The 15,080-nt window shown below is 41.3% G+C and overlaps 1 protein-coding gene across 2 annotated transcripts in view; it reads right to left on the minus strand.

Moving 5' to 3' along the window:
• GPATCH8 (G-patch domain containing 8) overlaps nt 1-10,853 on the minus strand; it is a 75,523-nt gene extending 64,670 nt beyond the window's left edge. The window contains exon 1 of one of the 2 annotated variants that reach the window (XM_053659421.1): nt 10,666-10,853. In XM_053659421.1, the coding sequence (XP_053515396.1) occupies nt 10,666-10,710 (45 nt within the window). In that variant the 5' untranslated portion in view covers nt 10,711-10,853. The remainder of the gene's footprint in view (nt 1-10,665) is intronic. The other variant, XM_037162197.2, reaches the window with a different exon arrangement.
• Between the last annotated feature and the right edge of the window lie 4,227 nt (nt 10,854-15,080).

Below are 15,080 nucleotides of genomic sequence, written 5' to 3' on the forward strand. Positions count from 1 at the left end.
CAGCCAGGGAAAATTATTATTTTAACACTACTGAGGCCAGTCAATAACCCAGAAGAATAAAACTCAGTTATTAAATTTTTTTTTAAAGATTTTATTTATTTATCTTTAGAGGGGAAGGGAAGGAGAGAGGGAGAGAAACATCAATGTATGGTTGCCTTTCATGCGTCCCCTGCTGGGAATTGGTCTGCAAGGAACTGGTCTGCAACCCAGGCATGTGCCCTGACTGGGAATCGAACCGCGATTGTCTGGTTCGCAGGCCCGTGCTCAATCCACTGAGCTACACCAGCCGGGGAGTTATTAAATTTAATTATTATATGTAAATTAGTAGGAAAAATAACTGGCTAGCAATCTCAGCAAATAACTTGAAAACGTATTGGGTCATGGGTATGAACATACCACACACTAGTCTAAAAATACACATACACCTGTTTGACACATTAAATTTTCTGGATAATTAGACTAGAAGGAAGGACTGGTTTTTCAAAAAAGCATTACACTGAAAAATTAGTAATTTTTAAAAACCCCATAGAAAAAAAATCAACCTTTTTTCAGGAATATATGGAAGAACAGCAAACAATTCTTGAGGCATTCAAAAATGATAGGGAGACTATAGTTAAGAGTTCCTCTGCACCCTGGCTGGTGTAGCTCAGTGGATTGAGCACAGGCCTGTGAAACAAAGGGTCGCTGGTTTGATTCCCAGTCAGGGCACATGCCTGGGTTGCAGGCCAGGTCCCCAGTAAGGGGCACATGAGAGGCAACCACACATTGATGTTTCTCTCCCATTCTTTCTCCTTCCCTTCCCCTCTTTCTAAAAATAAATTAAAAAAATATTTTGGGGGGAAAAAAAGAATTCTTCTAGAACCCAGAGTAATGCATATTATTTCTTACACTATTGGCTGGTATGACAGATCTCTATGCAGATATTTAGCAAAACTTCTGTACAAGTCCACATAGAACCAGATGTATGTATGTACACTTGTATCAAACAAAAGGAAATCACAACTAAAAGATGACTGCTGTAAGTATACACAATATATGATAAAGTGAGATTAAGATTATAACTGTAACACAACCTCCATACTTGAAATATTCCTCAACTGGCTTCACAGGATATCACAGAAATAGCTCAACCTAGATAACCCACAGCACAGTGGGAAGCTGAGCCTCCAATGTGGACATTCTCCGCCTCTCCAAAGCCCTGTACTTGTCTTTACTTAACCATTAATTCAAGGATCTCAGCAACTTCTAGAAGCCAGACCCTGACTCAATGCTGGAAAAAAATGAAAACAAAGCAAAACAAAACAGAACAAGAAAAACTGTCATTCAAAGAGTTCTGAGTCCAGTGAGGTGAGATAAATGATAAAGTATACGTAGTAGGATAGGTAAAACAGCACAGTGGTTAAAGGCTGAAACTGGCCCAAACTACCTGAAAGCCACCTTTTCAACTAGCTATGTGAACAGATTAAATTTTTCATTTGTAAAATGGGTAAAATGGAACCTACCTTACTGGGGGATTACATGAGATAACAGTGCATAAAACAGCTCCTCATAGAGTACGCACTCTGTATTGTTAGCTAGTAAAAATGCTATTACTGAAATATGGCCAAAGTGCTGTGGGAACACAGAAAATGAAGCAACTACCTCTACTTAGGGAAGACATCAGCAGTAACATCAAATTGAGTCTTGAAAAATAAGTGGTAGGAATTCCAAACAGGTAAGAACCTATGTGAAAACAAGAATTAAGGAGACTAACCGATCCAGATAGCAGAACTGCAGGATGGCAGGACAAGGGGAAAAGAGATATGCCTGTTACAAAAGCATCAGATGCTTAAGAGTCTTCTCATTAGCCAAGTTAGTGAGTTTGGATCTTGAGACCATCAGGAACCACAGGAAAAGCAGCGTTTTAGGAGAGATCAAAGTTCAAATCTGAGTTTACTAACTACGTGGCCTCAATTTTTCCAAGCCTATTTTCTCATCTATAAAATGAGGGACACTACCACCTGGTTTGGAAGGTTATTTCCATTAAGTATCTCCAAATGCCTTGGCATGGGGCCTGGCATGCCATACATACTCAACAAAAAGTAGCTGACAATATCATCATTGGATATCATAGCAGTCAACTTTTGATGTTGGTATTAGTCAAGGATAAATTTATAGTACCCTAATTTGACAGTCTCCAGGAAGTACCATTCTCCTCTCCTGGCTACTTTTTTTTTTTTTTACTAGAACAAATGAGCAAAATAGACTGATGTTATTCTCTTTTCTTATCCCTTTATGATGCAATGCTAACAAATGAGCACACAACAAATGTTGGGGAGATGGAATGGAATTGTTTGGAAGACCTATATAGGGCAAAAAGGCTGACAAGAAGCCATAAACAATCAATTAAACTGGGATGCTTCTGGAAAAAAAATATAATACTTAATGATAAGCATATTAACTATGTCCTACCAGTTAATTGGTGAAAAACACGGCCAGGCACGGAAGAGAAACAACACTTTACATTCCGCAGACAATACCGGCACTCATCTCCTGGGAAAGAAGCCACTGTACACACCACGGCAGAAAGAACACCACGAAAGAACACCACGAAAGAAATCGTAAGATTAAAGTTCAAAACCCAGCGCTATACTAGGTAAAATAATTTATTGGGACTCAGCTTCCTCATCTATAAAATAAGAGTTACTACTTATTCTATTTACCTCACTGAATTAGTGGAAGAATTAGACAAGAACATACGTAAGGGCACTTATTAAACCATAACAGCACAAAACTACAATATTACCATTCTAATATCCAGGTTAGATAATTTTACAGTATGCTGGTGCCTCAGTTCCTTAACGTCCTTTTTTAAAAAAATAAGACTTTACTTATTTTTAAAGAGAGAGGAAGGGAGGGAGAAAGAGAGAAACATCAATGTGTGGTTGCCTCTCACATGGCCCCCACTGGGGACTTGGCCAGCAACCCAGGCATGTGCCCTGACTGGGAATCGAACTGGCAACCCTTTGGTTCGCAGCCCGCGCTCATTCCACTGAGCTATACCAGCAACAGCAACATCCTTTTCTTTAATGATCCTGTCCCTTCTACCTCAGCCATTTCACTCTCATGATCATTACCAACATTCTCAAGCCTTCCATCATCTCTATTTTAAACACTGTGCTCTCCGACTAAAACCTTCGGTCTTTCCAGTTCCCTTCCTCGAATACCTCAATTCTTAAATAAAGCCCACTGGAACCTACAATCCACTGATGCAACTTTTCACTCAACAGGCTATCCCTCAACCCCGAAGGTCCTCACTTATCTTCCAGCCAAGCTTAAAACCACGTAATCACTCCCTTGTGTACATCTTCCCCCATGTCCCCACTATGCTTAACAGAGACTGGTTACCACAGTTTTAACTGCACATCTAACACAACTGTACCTGAATTAATCTTCCCCTGAAGGAAAACTGCTTTGGAGTCTATCCCCATTTAAACACCTTAAATAGCTAGTGCATTCCTGTTTAAAGCATTAAAATAAAACTTACTTTTGTAGCCCTAGCTTTCACTTTTTTCCCTACTACCAACAATTATTCATTGTACTAAAAAACAAAAAAACAAACAACCCAATTTTGCTTGTTCCACTTCTATACTCCTGTCCTGGCTATTTTCTCCAACTGAATGCCTCCCATTCTTTTCCACTGCAAGGATGCACTCCCATCAACTTTCAGAATCAGCTTAAATGCTTATTTCTTCATAAAGGCATGCCCAATTAACTCACTCTAAGGGTTCCCCCTTTCCTTAGAGTTTTGCATTTACTGACTATACTGGTCATCTGATAATCATGCTGGACTTATGAGCAATAAACTAAATATTGTTATTCTCTGTTACCTCTCCATCTAGAACAAAAGCTCCTTGAAAAATACTTCTTAATCAACTTCTCCCACAGACATACACCTACTTTGTACAACTACTATTCAAATAGTTTTATTTAATGATCTTTTAAAAAATTAGTTTATCTCTAGAAAATAATCTCAAGGTAAATATATCTTTTGGTATCTCCTGTGCAGATGATACTCTAATAGATATTATTAAACCAATTAAATTTTCAACCCCTTTTGCCCTATCTTCTAAGATACTTCACATTACTCAGAGCAATAAGGGAAATTACTGATCCCACAGCACATAATCCACAAGCATCAGCCTTAGCTGCTTCTGTAGTTGAGACCTAGGGTATGAAATTCACGTCTTAATTTTTGATCAGTACTGCCTACCAAAAGGGTGAAAAATGTTATGTGAGACCCAAGCACTGACTTTTCTAACAATTATTTAAAATGTCAGCCACGCCCTGGCTGGTGTAGCTCAGTAGATTGAGTGCGGGCCTGTGAACCAGACGATCAAGGTTCGATTCCCAGTCAGGACATATACCGGGTTGTAGGCTGGTTCCCTGCAGGCTCGTCCCCAGCAGGGGACGCACAAAAGGCAACCATACATTGTTGTTTCTCTCCCTCTCTCCTTCCCTTCCCCTCTAAAGATAAATAAATAAAATATTTTTAAAATAATAATAAAAAAAGATTTTATTTATTTATCTTTAGAGGGGAAGGGAAGGAGAGAGGGAGAGAAATATCAATGTATGGTTGCCTCTCGTGGGTCCCCTGCTGGGAACTGGCTTGCAACCCAGGCATGTGCCCTGACTGGGAATCGAACCACGATCGACTGGTTCGCAGACCCATGCTCAATCCACTGAGCTACACCAGCCAGGGCCCAATAAATAAAATCTTTAAAAAAAAATGTCAGCCACAAAATATGGTCAATGACTTTTTTCTATTTCAACTTTATTATTATTTTTTTAACTTCACCCAAGACATTTTCTCAGTGCTTCTAGAGAGAGAAGGTAGGGGTGGGGGAGAGAGACAGATATCCACTGGCTGCCTCCAATTCACACCCCAGTGCGTGCCCTGACCAGGGGCTGATATTGCCACCAACTAAGCCACGCTGGCCAGGGCTCTATTTCAACTTTAAACCCGTAGAGCTGTTTTTAATTTTTATTCTATAAAATAGTTAAATTGAAATTCTTCTTTGAAATCAACATAATTGCCAGAGAGTGCCAAGGATGACAATAAATAATTGATACCTCGTGAGATGAGACCAAATGTACTATTACAAAGATAGTTTCTGGTTGCTTGAGTGACTCACAATGAAAAATTTATCTGACGTCAACATGGTCAGTAAAAATAAAAATTAAGGCAAATAACAGCAAACTTATGTTTTAGCCCTAATTTTAATTTCTTACTACCTGTATCACTTACTAAAACATTATGTGCTATTAACCTATGTCCAATGCCAAAGCAACTTTAGCTACTTTTCTTCAATACAATCCTAAATTATGTAAAAAATACTAAATGTATTTGTTAAATCCCAAAGAAATCATTTAGTGTAAGCATGACAATACACTACTTTGTCTTTCAGATTGAGTATTTTTTTAATTTTTTGCATTGACTTATACAATATGCATTAAGCACCCTTGATTAGGCTTCCACAGTTAAAGGGGCAATTCACTTCTCATAACTGGAAAATCATTATAACATCTTCTGGTATTCACTGCAGTATCAAATCAATGACTTCTTTCAGTATTTGTGGTAGTCATTTGTAATTCCTTTGGTAATTACCATGAGTCAGCTTTCACTTAATATTAAATGGCGATGCTAACATGAAAAGAGAATTAATGCCAGACACACAAACAAGCAAAAGTGCCAAGTTGTTTCGGGAAAAGAATTTTAATAGAATCTGAGAACTGGATGTCTACCTCAAGCTGGAATCCATTTTCATTAATAAAATATTAGAAACTTATTAAATCACAAGAACAAAGATGAAACCTCTACATGGATTTCGAATCCATAATTCAAGATCTCATGAACTGCTTCTGCTTTCCTTTTCAGAAAATGGTAATTCTGACCACATCAAGAAAACTGCCCGTTTATTCATTTTATCATGTACCCAAACAGATAGAAATTACATGGAAACGTGCCTCAGCTATGAAGCTGCACAATCAGGATAGCTAATTACGTAGGTGCTGTTTTTTATTTATTTTTTAACTTTTTTTCATGTTTTTTAAAATGTAAGTCACAAATTTTAGTTCTGGTTATGTAGCTTATCACAAAGACCCAAGAAAATGTGATAAAAGAATCTTTATGCAGTACATGAATAAATTACAAGAAAAGACTACAACAGAACACCTATTTTCCTGTAATGTTGATAGCACTAGAACAGCTCTGTAGCAATCAGCCTAACAGTACATACGTTTGTTTGGGTCTCTTTTTCCCTAATCTCCCAAACCTACTTTGAAAACCAATAAGCATACCATCACATGAAGCCCTGTGAGCACAGTCACTGTCATTCCCATTCTCCCTTCAATGTAACCTGTTAATATCCTTCTCTGTGATGTTATTCCTTGATGTGTCTCATGTTTTTAAGTACCTTTTACCTTAAATATATAACCTTACCCTTCAAATTACCCCCTGGGAGCCTTACCTTATACTAACCTTATTTGGTCACTCTTGATCCCCTGAGATTTATAGTAACCAATAAGTTTGAATTTATTAATAATGATAACTCATCTTCAGTATTTTGGAATTTGCACAGCCTTGGATCCAATACTTTCCACCTACTGTAGTATGCATGTGAAAGAGAATAGTAATGATTTTGCATAAGTTTCATGATCCCAACCAACACTGACACTGATTTTCCTTGCTAGTAGCATCTCTCTCTTCCAGACAATGGGAGAGAGATCCAGAAAGGAGAGATTAGAATACCTGCCCACGTGTCATGTCTAGCATGCCTGCATTAGAATGCCAACTCAGTGTTACACAGTATCATACATAAAACACAGTGATATGCTTCTGTGACCTAAGTATTTTTAAACTGTAAACATCCTCATTTAATGGTCTCAAATAAGATTTATCTGAACGCTACGTCCTACTATCATACATGAAACACAAGGAAGAATCCCATAAACACCTTACATAAAAGTAGTATATGACTTGCTTATTGCTATTTACCATTATGATTACTTATACAGATTACAGGAAATTCTTGGATAATTTTTATATTTTTATTATAAAATCTTTGCTGATAACTGTTTCTCTCATTACTTTATCACTATTATTGTAGCTCCTTTTTCATTAGTAATCTAATGCAGAATGCATCCAGAGCCAAACAGAGCGAGAGGCTCCTTCACGTCACCAGGCTGCTGCAGGTACACAAACCCCAGAACATTTCCTCACCTGTACTCAGCTGCATCACCATTAATAACTGCGCAATCACTAAATGCTGGGCTGTATATTTAATACCTTATAGTTGTATGGCACTGCACAAATAAAACTTTCTTTAGTGAATATATTACTCAAAGTGCTGAATATCTTCATATCTTAAATTCTAGTATGTAATTTCCATTACTTTGTGTAACATTTCAATCTGTGAACAAGTATGAGTTAATCTGGTAAATGTAAGCCAAAGTCATGTCTCATTCAGAAACTGAGGACAGATTCTTAAAGGAGTAGGTAAAACTCTCAAAGTATTTAAAAACAAACAAACCAGGAGCCTAGATCACAAAGATTTCCAGAGATAAAATACCACTTAAAAAGGCTACACAGGAGTGTCTAAACTAAAACAACAGTAACAATATACCCTCTGTAACAGTGTCATTGTCAGAGCCTGCCTAGAAGCCCTTGGGAAACCAACAAGAAACAGATCTGAACAACACAGAACAGAGTAAAAACTAACTGTACCACCACTCTAAAAACTTATTTATTCTTTGTGACCCATTAATTTTTCCTCCATAGTTGATGACTCAATTAGTTATATAAACATGTAATTGCCAGTAGAGATAATGGTCCTGAAGCTCAGGTTTAAGCGTTAAAAAGCCAAAGTCTGAATCCAGGGTCTGCCATTTACCAACTTCATGTACTCGGTCAAGTTATTTAACTCTGTGCTCCAGCTCCCTCATTAGAAATGTAACAGTACCAATCTCACAGAATTATCATGGAGATTGAGACAACACACATAAAGCCTATAGAAGAGTACCTGTTCATTATTATAATAAAGTTACCAAAAAACTTTTAAAACCTATATAAGTTTATTAACCAATGTCAACCTGATATATTTAATTTTTTAAAAAGCTTAAATGTAAATCCCTGATCATGATTACTACTTTATAAGTGCTTCAAGTGGCATACCACAGTTAGGCTCCTCACTACACTACACAAAACACCTTTGAAACTTTACGGTATTCACAAAATCTAACAGTGAACCCACCTCTGACTCCATACTAAGTTCAAGATACAACTTGATGTTGTCTCCAAATTTGAACTTGATAGTAAATTGGCAAAGAAAATGATAGACACCTACCTAGAACTTACCAGAGAAGATGCATGGAAAAATTTCCAGTACTATAAGATCTCTTTAAAGCAACAGGATCTATGTACTGTATTTTGGAAACCTACTCTGGATTTGTTTTCAGGTATACTGAGTGACTTCACCTCGTTCATTACTTAAAATACTAAAAGGAGGCCACATTTCATTTTGCACAACCTGACCTTGAAAAACATTTGATACACTATTACCTGCAGAGGCATCCTATTACATTTTCTCTCCAATAACTTAAGTCAAAGGACTTCATTAATGAAAATCAACCTATACTTTTTCCTTTAAAAACATCCAGAAAAATACTTATTTTCTGACTGCTCTTTTAGAAATGTTAGCACAATAACTTATAAAAGTTTTAACATCTTATTAATTGTCTAAAATGTTTCATTCCCAGGACCCTACTTACCCATCCATAATACTAGGACACCTTTAAAAAAGACCCAAAAAGCCATTTCCCTGGCTGATTCCATACAGCAGTAATTGGTTATTCCAACAGAAAAGGAGAAAGTAAACATATATATAAAAATAAAATCTTCAAAGGACTACCAAACAACTGAACAGAGAAATTTTACATAAGCTCAACAACAGCATCAGGAAAGTCATCTCACTTGAAAAGGTAGAGGCGTTCCCAATTTTTTCAGGTGAAAGACAGCATTCATACTCTGCTACCCAGTTTTCAAAATCTTCTTTCAAGACCCTAAGTCCTGCTTTTGTTCATTCAAACCTGCTGAAATTCTGTAGTTGATAACCATTTTCCCTCAAAACTTAATTGTTCACATTATCTATTTTCAATTTTACTAGGTCACCTTGAGATTCTCTCCTCTTTAAGCAACTGAGAATTTTAGTTATCCACATGTCTCTTTAAAAATTACCAATAGACCCCATACATTTTGCAGCCTACTCGTGTTTTATGGTGCTCGCTAAAGAACAATTTTTCTCACGGAGCAAACTGCAAACACGAACTGCTTCAAACTTCCCTGGACCTGCATTCTATCCTCAAACACCTTGAGATCCCGTCCTGTGCTGCAGCCCGCTGCACAGCAGGCGCATGATCGCAAGGCTTTTCAAAGGCCCCCAGGATCTCCTGCTGCTGCAAAACTTCCTGTAAGTGTCCTATGCACTAGACCGTTCGGTGCTGGTTTAACCTGTCTATTTACCAACCCAGTCTTCTCAGGCAATTCAAACCCTTCAAACGGCCTTCCGAAACATATCTAGAATATTCCCGTATCACTTTGAAGATCAGCAGGATAGAAACTAGAGTTCTGAGGTTCATCCCCTGACCCAAATTGCTGTTGCCAGGATATGCGGTAGTAATGCAGTGGTTTCTTTGACTCTAAGGATGTATTTTATCCTAGATACAGCCAATCCCCACTAAATGTCTTTTAACTGCTGAGATTTCTGCGGTAACAATGCTCAACGGGAATTAAACGGCCGAAAGACGAGGTATTCTAATTTGCCTTTATTTTTTTCCTCAATAATGCTTGCAATTACAAAGGCATTTTTTAATTTGCAACTGAAGGGAGAAAAATCAAGCTTTTGCCACTAGTTATCACAGGCTTGGAAAGTCCATAATCACCCTGTTTCCTACAAATCTTCTTTCGAGATAATATTTGGGGCGAAGCTCGCATTAAGGATAGTAACTTACTATTTTTCAAACCCAATGAACGGCCTAAAACAAACGACCAAACATTGAGGCTCTGAAAAATTTCAATGTTTGACTAACCAAGAAGGCATCTAATAACTAAAGCATTCTTTTCCGGGTGAAGAATTGGAAAAACAGACAATGAAAGGAATTTATTAGAGCGAGGTAAGAGGGAGGACCGCACCGCCCCCCTCTCCCCAAAAGATTCTTGCAAGCAAAACTCAGGGGGTTCGGAGGCCACGGTCCAGCGACACTCGCCCCAACCCTTCCCGACCCAACCCTCTTTTCGCCGGGGAGCCAGCCCTGCGCCTCCACGGGCCGGGCAGACCCAGGGGAGCACAGCCCCCACCAGCGGCCAGGCCGGAGCTCCGAAACCCGAAGCCCGAGTAGGCCGAAGCCGCAAACCCGGAGGCCTGAGTCGAAGAGGTAAGAGAATATGGGGTAGGAAGGGATGCGGCCTCGCCTCAAGCCGGGAGGCCCCTGGAGGAATCGACAGCGGAGTCGAGCGAGCCGGTTCGTAAGCCAAAACAGAATCTGGACGGCCAAGAGCCGGAACAGAGCAGGAGGAGGCTTCGGCTCGGCCAGCGCCTTCCCCGGATCCTCGGCGCCGCCCGTGTTTACCTGAAAGTCTCGGTCCTCGTTGAAGCGAGAGAAGCGGTCCGCCATTTTGCCGCCTTCACTCCTCTCGGAACGAAGCTCTCCGGTTCGCTCCTTCCCTCCCGCGACACCCGCTTCCTCGCTCCCCTCCCCTCTTCCCCGCCTCCTCCCACGCCCACCCAGCGCGCAGGCGGGGGAGGGAAGAAGCGAGAAGGCGCGTCCCGACCGGAGCCCCGGAGGCGCACGCGCCTTTCGGCCCCAGAGGCGGAACCTTCCGCTCGCCCCGCCAGCGCCGCGCACCGCCCTGGGCGACCCGGCTCCCGCGCGTGCGCACTCGCGCCAGAGCGCAGCAAGGGCTTCCGGGAAAGGTAGTGGCTGTCGTGCGCACGAGTCCGGAATCTTTCCACCCGATCGCATCCTTGGGTATATCTTTTATGATCATTTTTCTTCCCTGTGTTCGAAGAAGCCCCTGCTCTGCTTTCTTCGTCAAATTAGCAGCATAGTAGAGTGGCTGCAAGAGCGGGTTTTGGAGTGACCGCTTAGTTTCGAACCTGGGATCTCCCTGAGGATTAAAACGGTGAACGAGACAGGAAAAATAACTTTTCTTAGAGCTTAAAGTCCAGTGAATATCAGATAAATAACTGAATATCAGATAAATAATAAAATTACTACACGACTGCTAAGTAAAGTAAAACTAAGTGCAGTGATAAGAGGGACCTCTAGAACGGCTTTTTTTTTTAACCTGGAGAACAGCAAGGGGCCCATGCTTTGGGGCAGAGGAAACATGAAAACCAAAGACCCAAATGACCGCTAAAAACCTGGCATTCTCAAGTGGTCATCCGAAAGAAGTTACTTCTCTAGAGACCAGAGTTGATCCTAATGAATCAAAGATGTCAGGGCTTCGGTTTGCTTTTCATAAAATAAGGAACTAGAACTTGGTAATCTTTACTGCCTATGCCTAGCACTAATTTTGTATGGGTTAGGAGTCAAAAGTTTTCCACTTTATGACCTTCCTGAGGACCCCACCCAGCTCTCTTGTTCCCTCAGCCAAAATACATAAAACACAGGAGGGGTAGCATGACTTCCCTGCTTTGGAAAAGAGTAGTTGACAGAAATCACACAATGGAAAAATGGCTCTCACCTACCCTGAGAGTTAAATGCAATGTAATTTTCTGGAGGAAGGGTGTGTATGTTCTATTTTGTTACCCTCTTCCTCACCCAAGCCCAAGTCCAGGCAGAATACAGTTCTAAGTGGTGGAAAAAGCTCCCTACCTAAGGAGAGGCAGAACACAATTTAAACATTGTAAAGAGACTTGAGGGTAAACGTGGGAGATTGAATGATGTGGCTACACATGGCACAATTACCCATTCTCCCTCCACCAGCCCCACTAGAATGACAGTGAAAGAATAAGGATAGCCCTGGTTGTGTAGTTCAGTGGATTGAGCACCGGCCTGTGAACGAAAGGGTCGCTGGTTCAATTCCCAGTCAGGGCACATGCCTGGGTTGCTTGGCCAGGTACCCAGTGGGGGCTGGGGGGGGGTGTCTGTGAGAGGCAACCACATAATGATGTTTTTCTCCCTCCCTTCCCCTCTATCTAAAAATAAATAAAATCTGCCCTGGCTGGTGTAGCTCAGTGGATTGAGTGTGGGCCTGCGAACCAGACAATCGCGGTTCGATTCCCAGTCAGGGCACATGCCTGGGTTGCAGGCCAGTTCCCAGCAGGGGACACACAAAAGGCAACCATACATTGATGTTTCCCTCTCTCCTTCCCTTCCCCTCTAAAGATAAATAAATAAAATCTTTAGAAAATAGTAAAAATAAAAATAAATAAAATCTTTAAAAAATGAAACCAAAGAACATCACCAAAAAAAAAAAAAAAAAGATGAAAAAGGGCATAAATTTCACACAAAGAGACCTGAAGAAGAGACAATAGCAGACAAGAGATGTCAATGTTTTGGGAGCTGGAGAACATAGATGAATGGAAATGGCTTCAGCAGGATGGAGAAAGCGAAGTTCTGGAGTGGGGGAGCCAGGAAACAAGTTGAATAATGCTGAGGTGTACCAGAAAGGCTCAGGAGTTGGAATGACCAGGTACCACTGAAGGTGAAGGTGAGCATGTAGATGGGCTGCAAACAGGAGGGCTGGTTACAAGGCAGTTTAGAGAGCAGCAAGACTAAATCCCTTTCCCAGCAAACTGGAGAGTTCTCCGTGGGGAAGGCTAAGCCATGGGACTAACATATCTGGCACAGCTAAGGAAGGACAAAAACCATGCTGAAAATGAACATTTGGTAGCAACCAACATTGTGGCCAAAGAGTGGGCCTCCTCTAACGAGAGACCCCAGGATCTGTCTCTGGGAAATGGCTTGGGGGCGGGGGGACATGAACCTAAAAATTAGAGCAAAGGGTGGGGTCTCCCCTATAAAAAGGTCATGTTCCTGCCCAATAGCCCACAGAAAGGTCCCTCATTCAGGAAGCCCCATCCCCACAGAGCTGCCACTCAGCTGTGTGTTGTGTAGGAGTGGCTGCCAAAGAGGACCAGACACGGGGAGGAAACCTGTAACAAGAAAGATAAAGACACCCCCACCCCAAAACAAAACAAACAGAAAAAGGAATTCAGAGGAACCGGAGATAATGGAAGCAGCAAAAGAAACCATCCAGAAATTACAATCAACATTCATGAAGCTGTGTTACCACCTCAGGAAACAAGGAACCACATCAGGGAGCATGGGATGGCAAAAAAAGAAAAAAGAATATTCAGATAGTAGAAGTAACTTTTGAAAGTTAAAAGTTCTCAAGCAGGCCCTGGCTGGTGTAGCTCAGTGAATTGAGTGCCTGCCTGCGAACCAGAGAATCGCGGTTTGATATCCAGTCAGGGCACATTCCTGGGTTGCAGGCTAGTTCCCAGCATGGGACGCATAAGAGACAACCACACATTGATGTTTCTCTCCCTCTCTCCTTCCCTTCCCCTCTAAGGATAAATAAAATCTTAAAAAATTTTTTTCTCAAGCAGAAATGAGAAATTCAGTAGAAAAGTTAGAAAAGAAAGTTGTGGAAATCACCCAGAAAACAATAAAAATGTGGGCCAAGCCACCTTCTCTTTCTTAATTATTGCAATAGCTACTCAGCATTCTGCTTCCGCCATGACCCCCTCCACTCAAGAAAGGAGCTGAGGTGACCATGTAAAAAGGTCAGGTCGCATCAGTCCCCTGCTCCAAGCCTCCAGGCTTTTCCTGTCATCACGGGGTGACAGCCACCTACCACGATCTCACCTTTCAGATCTCATTTTCTTTTATTTTTCAGGCCTCATTTTCCTCTTTGGCCCCTACTTCCCACCTCTCTAGACGCACTGACCTCCTTCCTTTACTTCGTCTTACGGGCCTGTTGCTGCATCAGCCTGCCCCACGTACAGGCTTGTGCGTATTCTGTTCTTTCTGCCTATCATTCTCTCCCAGATTTCCACCATGTTGCCCCTCCCTCTTCTAGTCCTTATTCAAATGTCAGTATCTAAGTAACATCTCCCCTGATCACCCTACTTCAAATGACAGACTCCTGCATTCGGAATTCCCTAGCCTCTCTGCCTAATTTTATTTTTATAGCACTTCCTGCTTTCTAGGATGTAATAAAAACTCCATGAGAACAGAGACTTTTTCCCCTCCATTTTGCTCTCTTTTATATCCTCAGCACCTAGAATAAGGAATGGCACCCGGTAGGCACTAAATAAGAATTTGGTGAATGAATGAGAGGAAAAATGGGAAATAACAGATAAGAAAATGTGAGGATCAATCCGATATGTGAGCAGTAGGATTTCCAGAAAGAATGGGGAAAATGGAAGGAAGCGCATACTGTAGAAGCAATGTGAAACATTTTCTGGTACTAAGGGCCCGAGTTTCCAAATTGAGAGGGCCCAGCACAATGAATTAAAAATAACTTGCTGCCACATCCAGCCCCATGAAACTTCAGGACCCGTGAGTCAAAGAGACGGTCCTGAAGGTTTCCAAACAGGAAAAATAGGTCACGAATAAAGAACCAGGGAATCGGAGCAGTGTCAGACGTCTCCAAAACGCCACAGGGGAGGACAACAAGGAGTAACGCCCAGAAAATCCTAAGAAGAAATGGTTTCTAACCTAGAAATCTATATCCAGTCAACCATTCATCAACTGTGCCAGAGAAAAATGATATTTTTGACTTGCAAGAACTCAAAAAAAATTTCCCAGGAACTCTTTCTCTGGAAGCCACTAGAGGACGTTCTCCAGCAAAACGAAGGAGAGAGACCTAGAAAAAGGGAGACTGGGGATCCAGAAAGCAGAGAGGCGACCTGACAAAGAGGCAAAGGGACCTCCCAGGTGACTGGCAGAGACACCGCGGGGTGGCGACTGTGCAGCGGGCCACACATAGTCCGGTCCGGACGAGGACAGTAGGACGCAGGAGGACGGAGGCC

This window comes from Artibeus jamaicensis, unplaced genomic scaffold (genome assembly GCF_021234435.1).
Source record: "Artibeus jamaicensis isolate MK-2021 breed Jamaican fruit bat unplaced genomic scaffold, CSHL_Jam_final contig_2259, whole genome shotgun sequence".
NCBI lineage: Eukaryota > Metazoa > Chordata > Mammalia > Chiroptera > Phyllostomidae > Artibeus > Artibeus jamaicensis.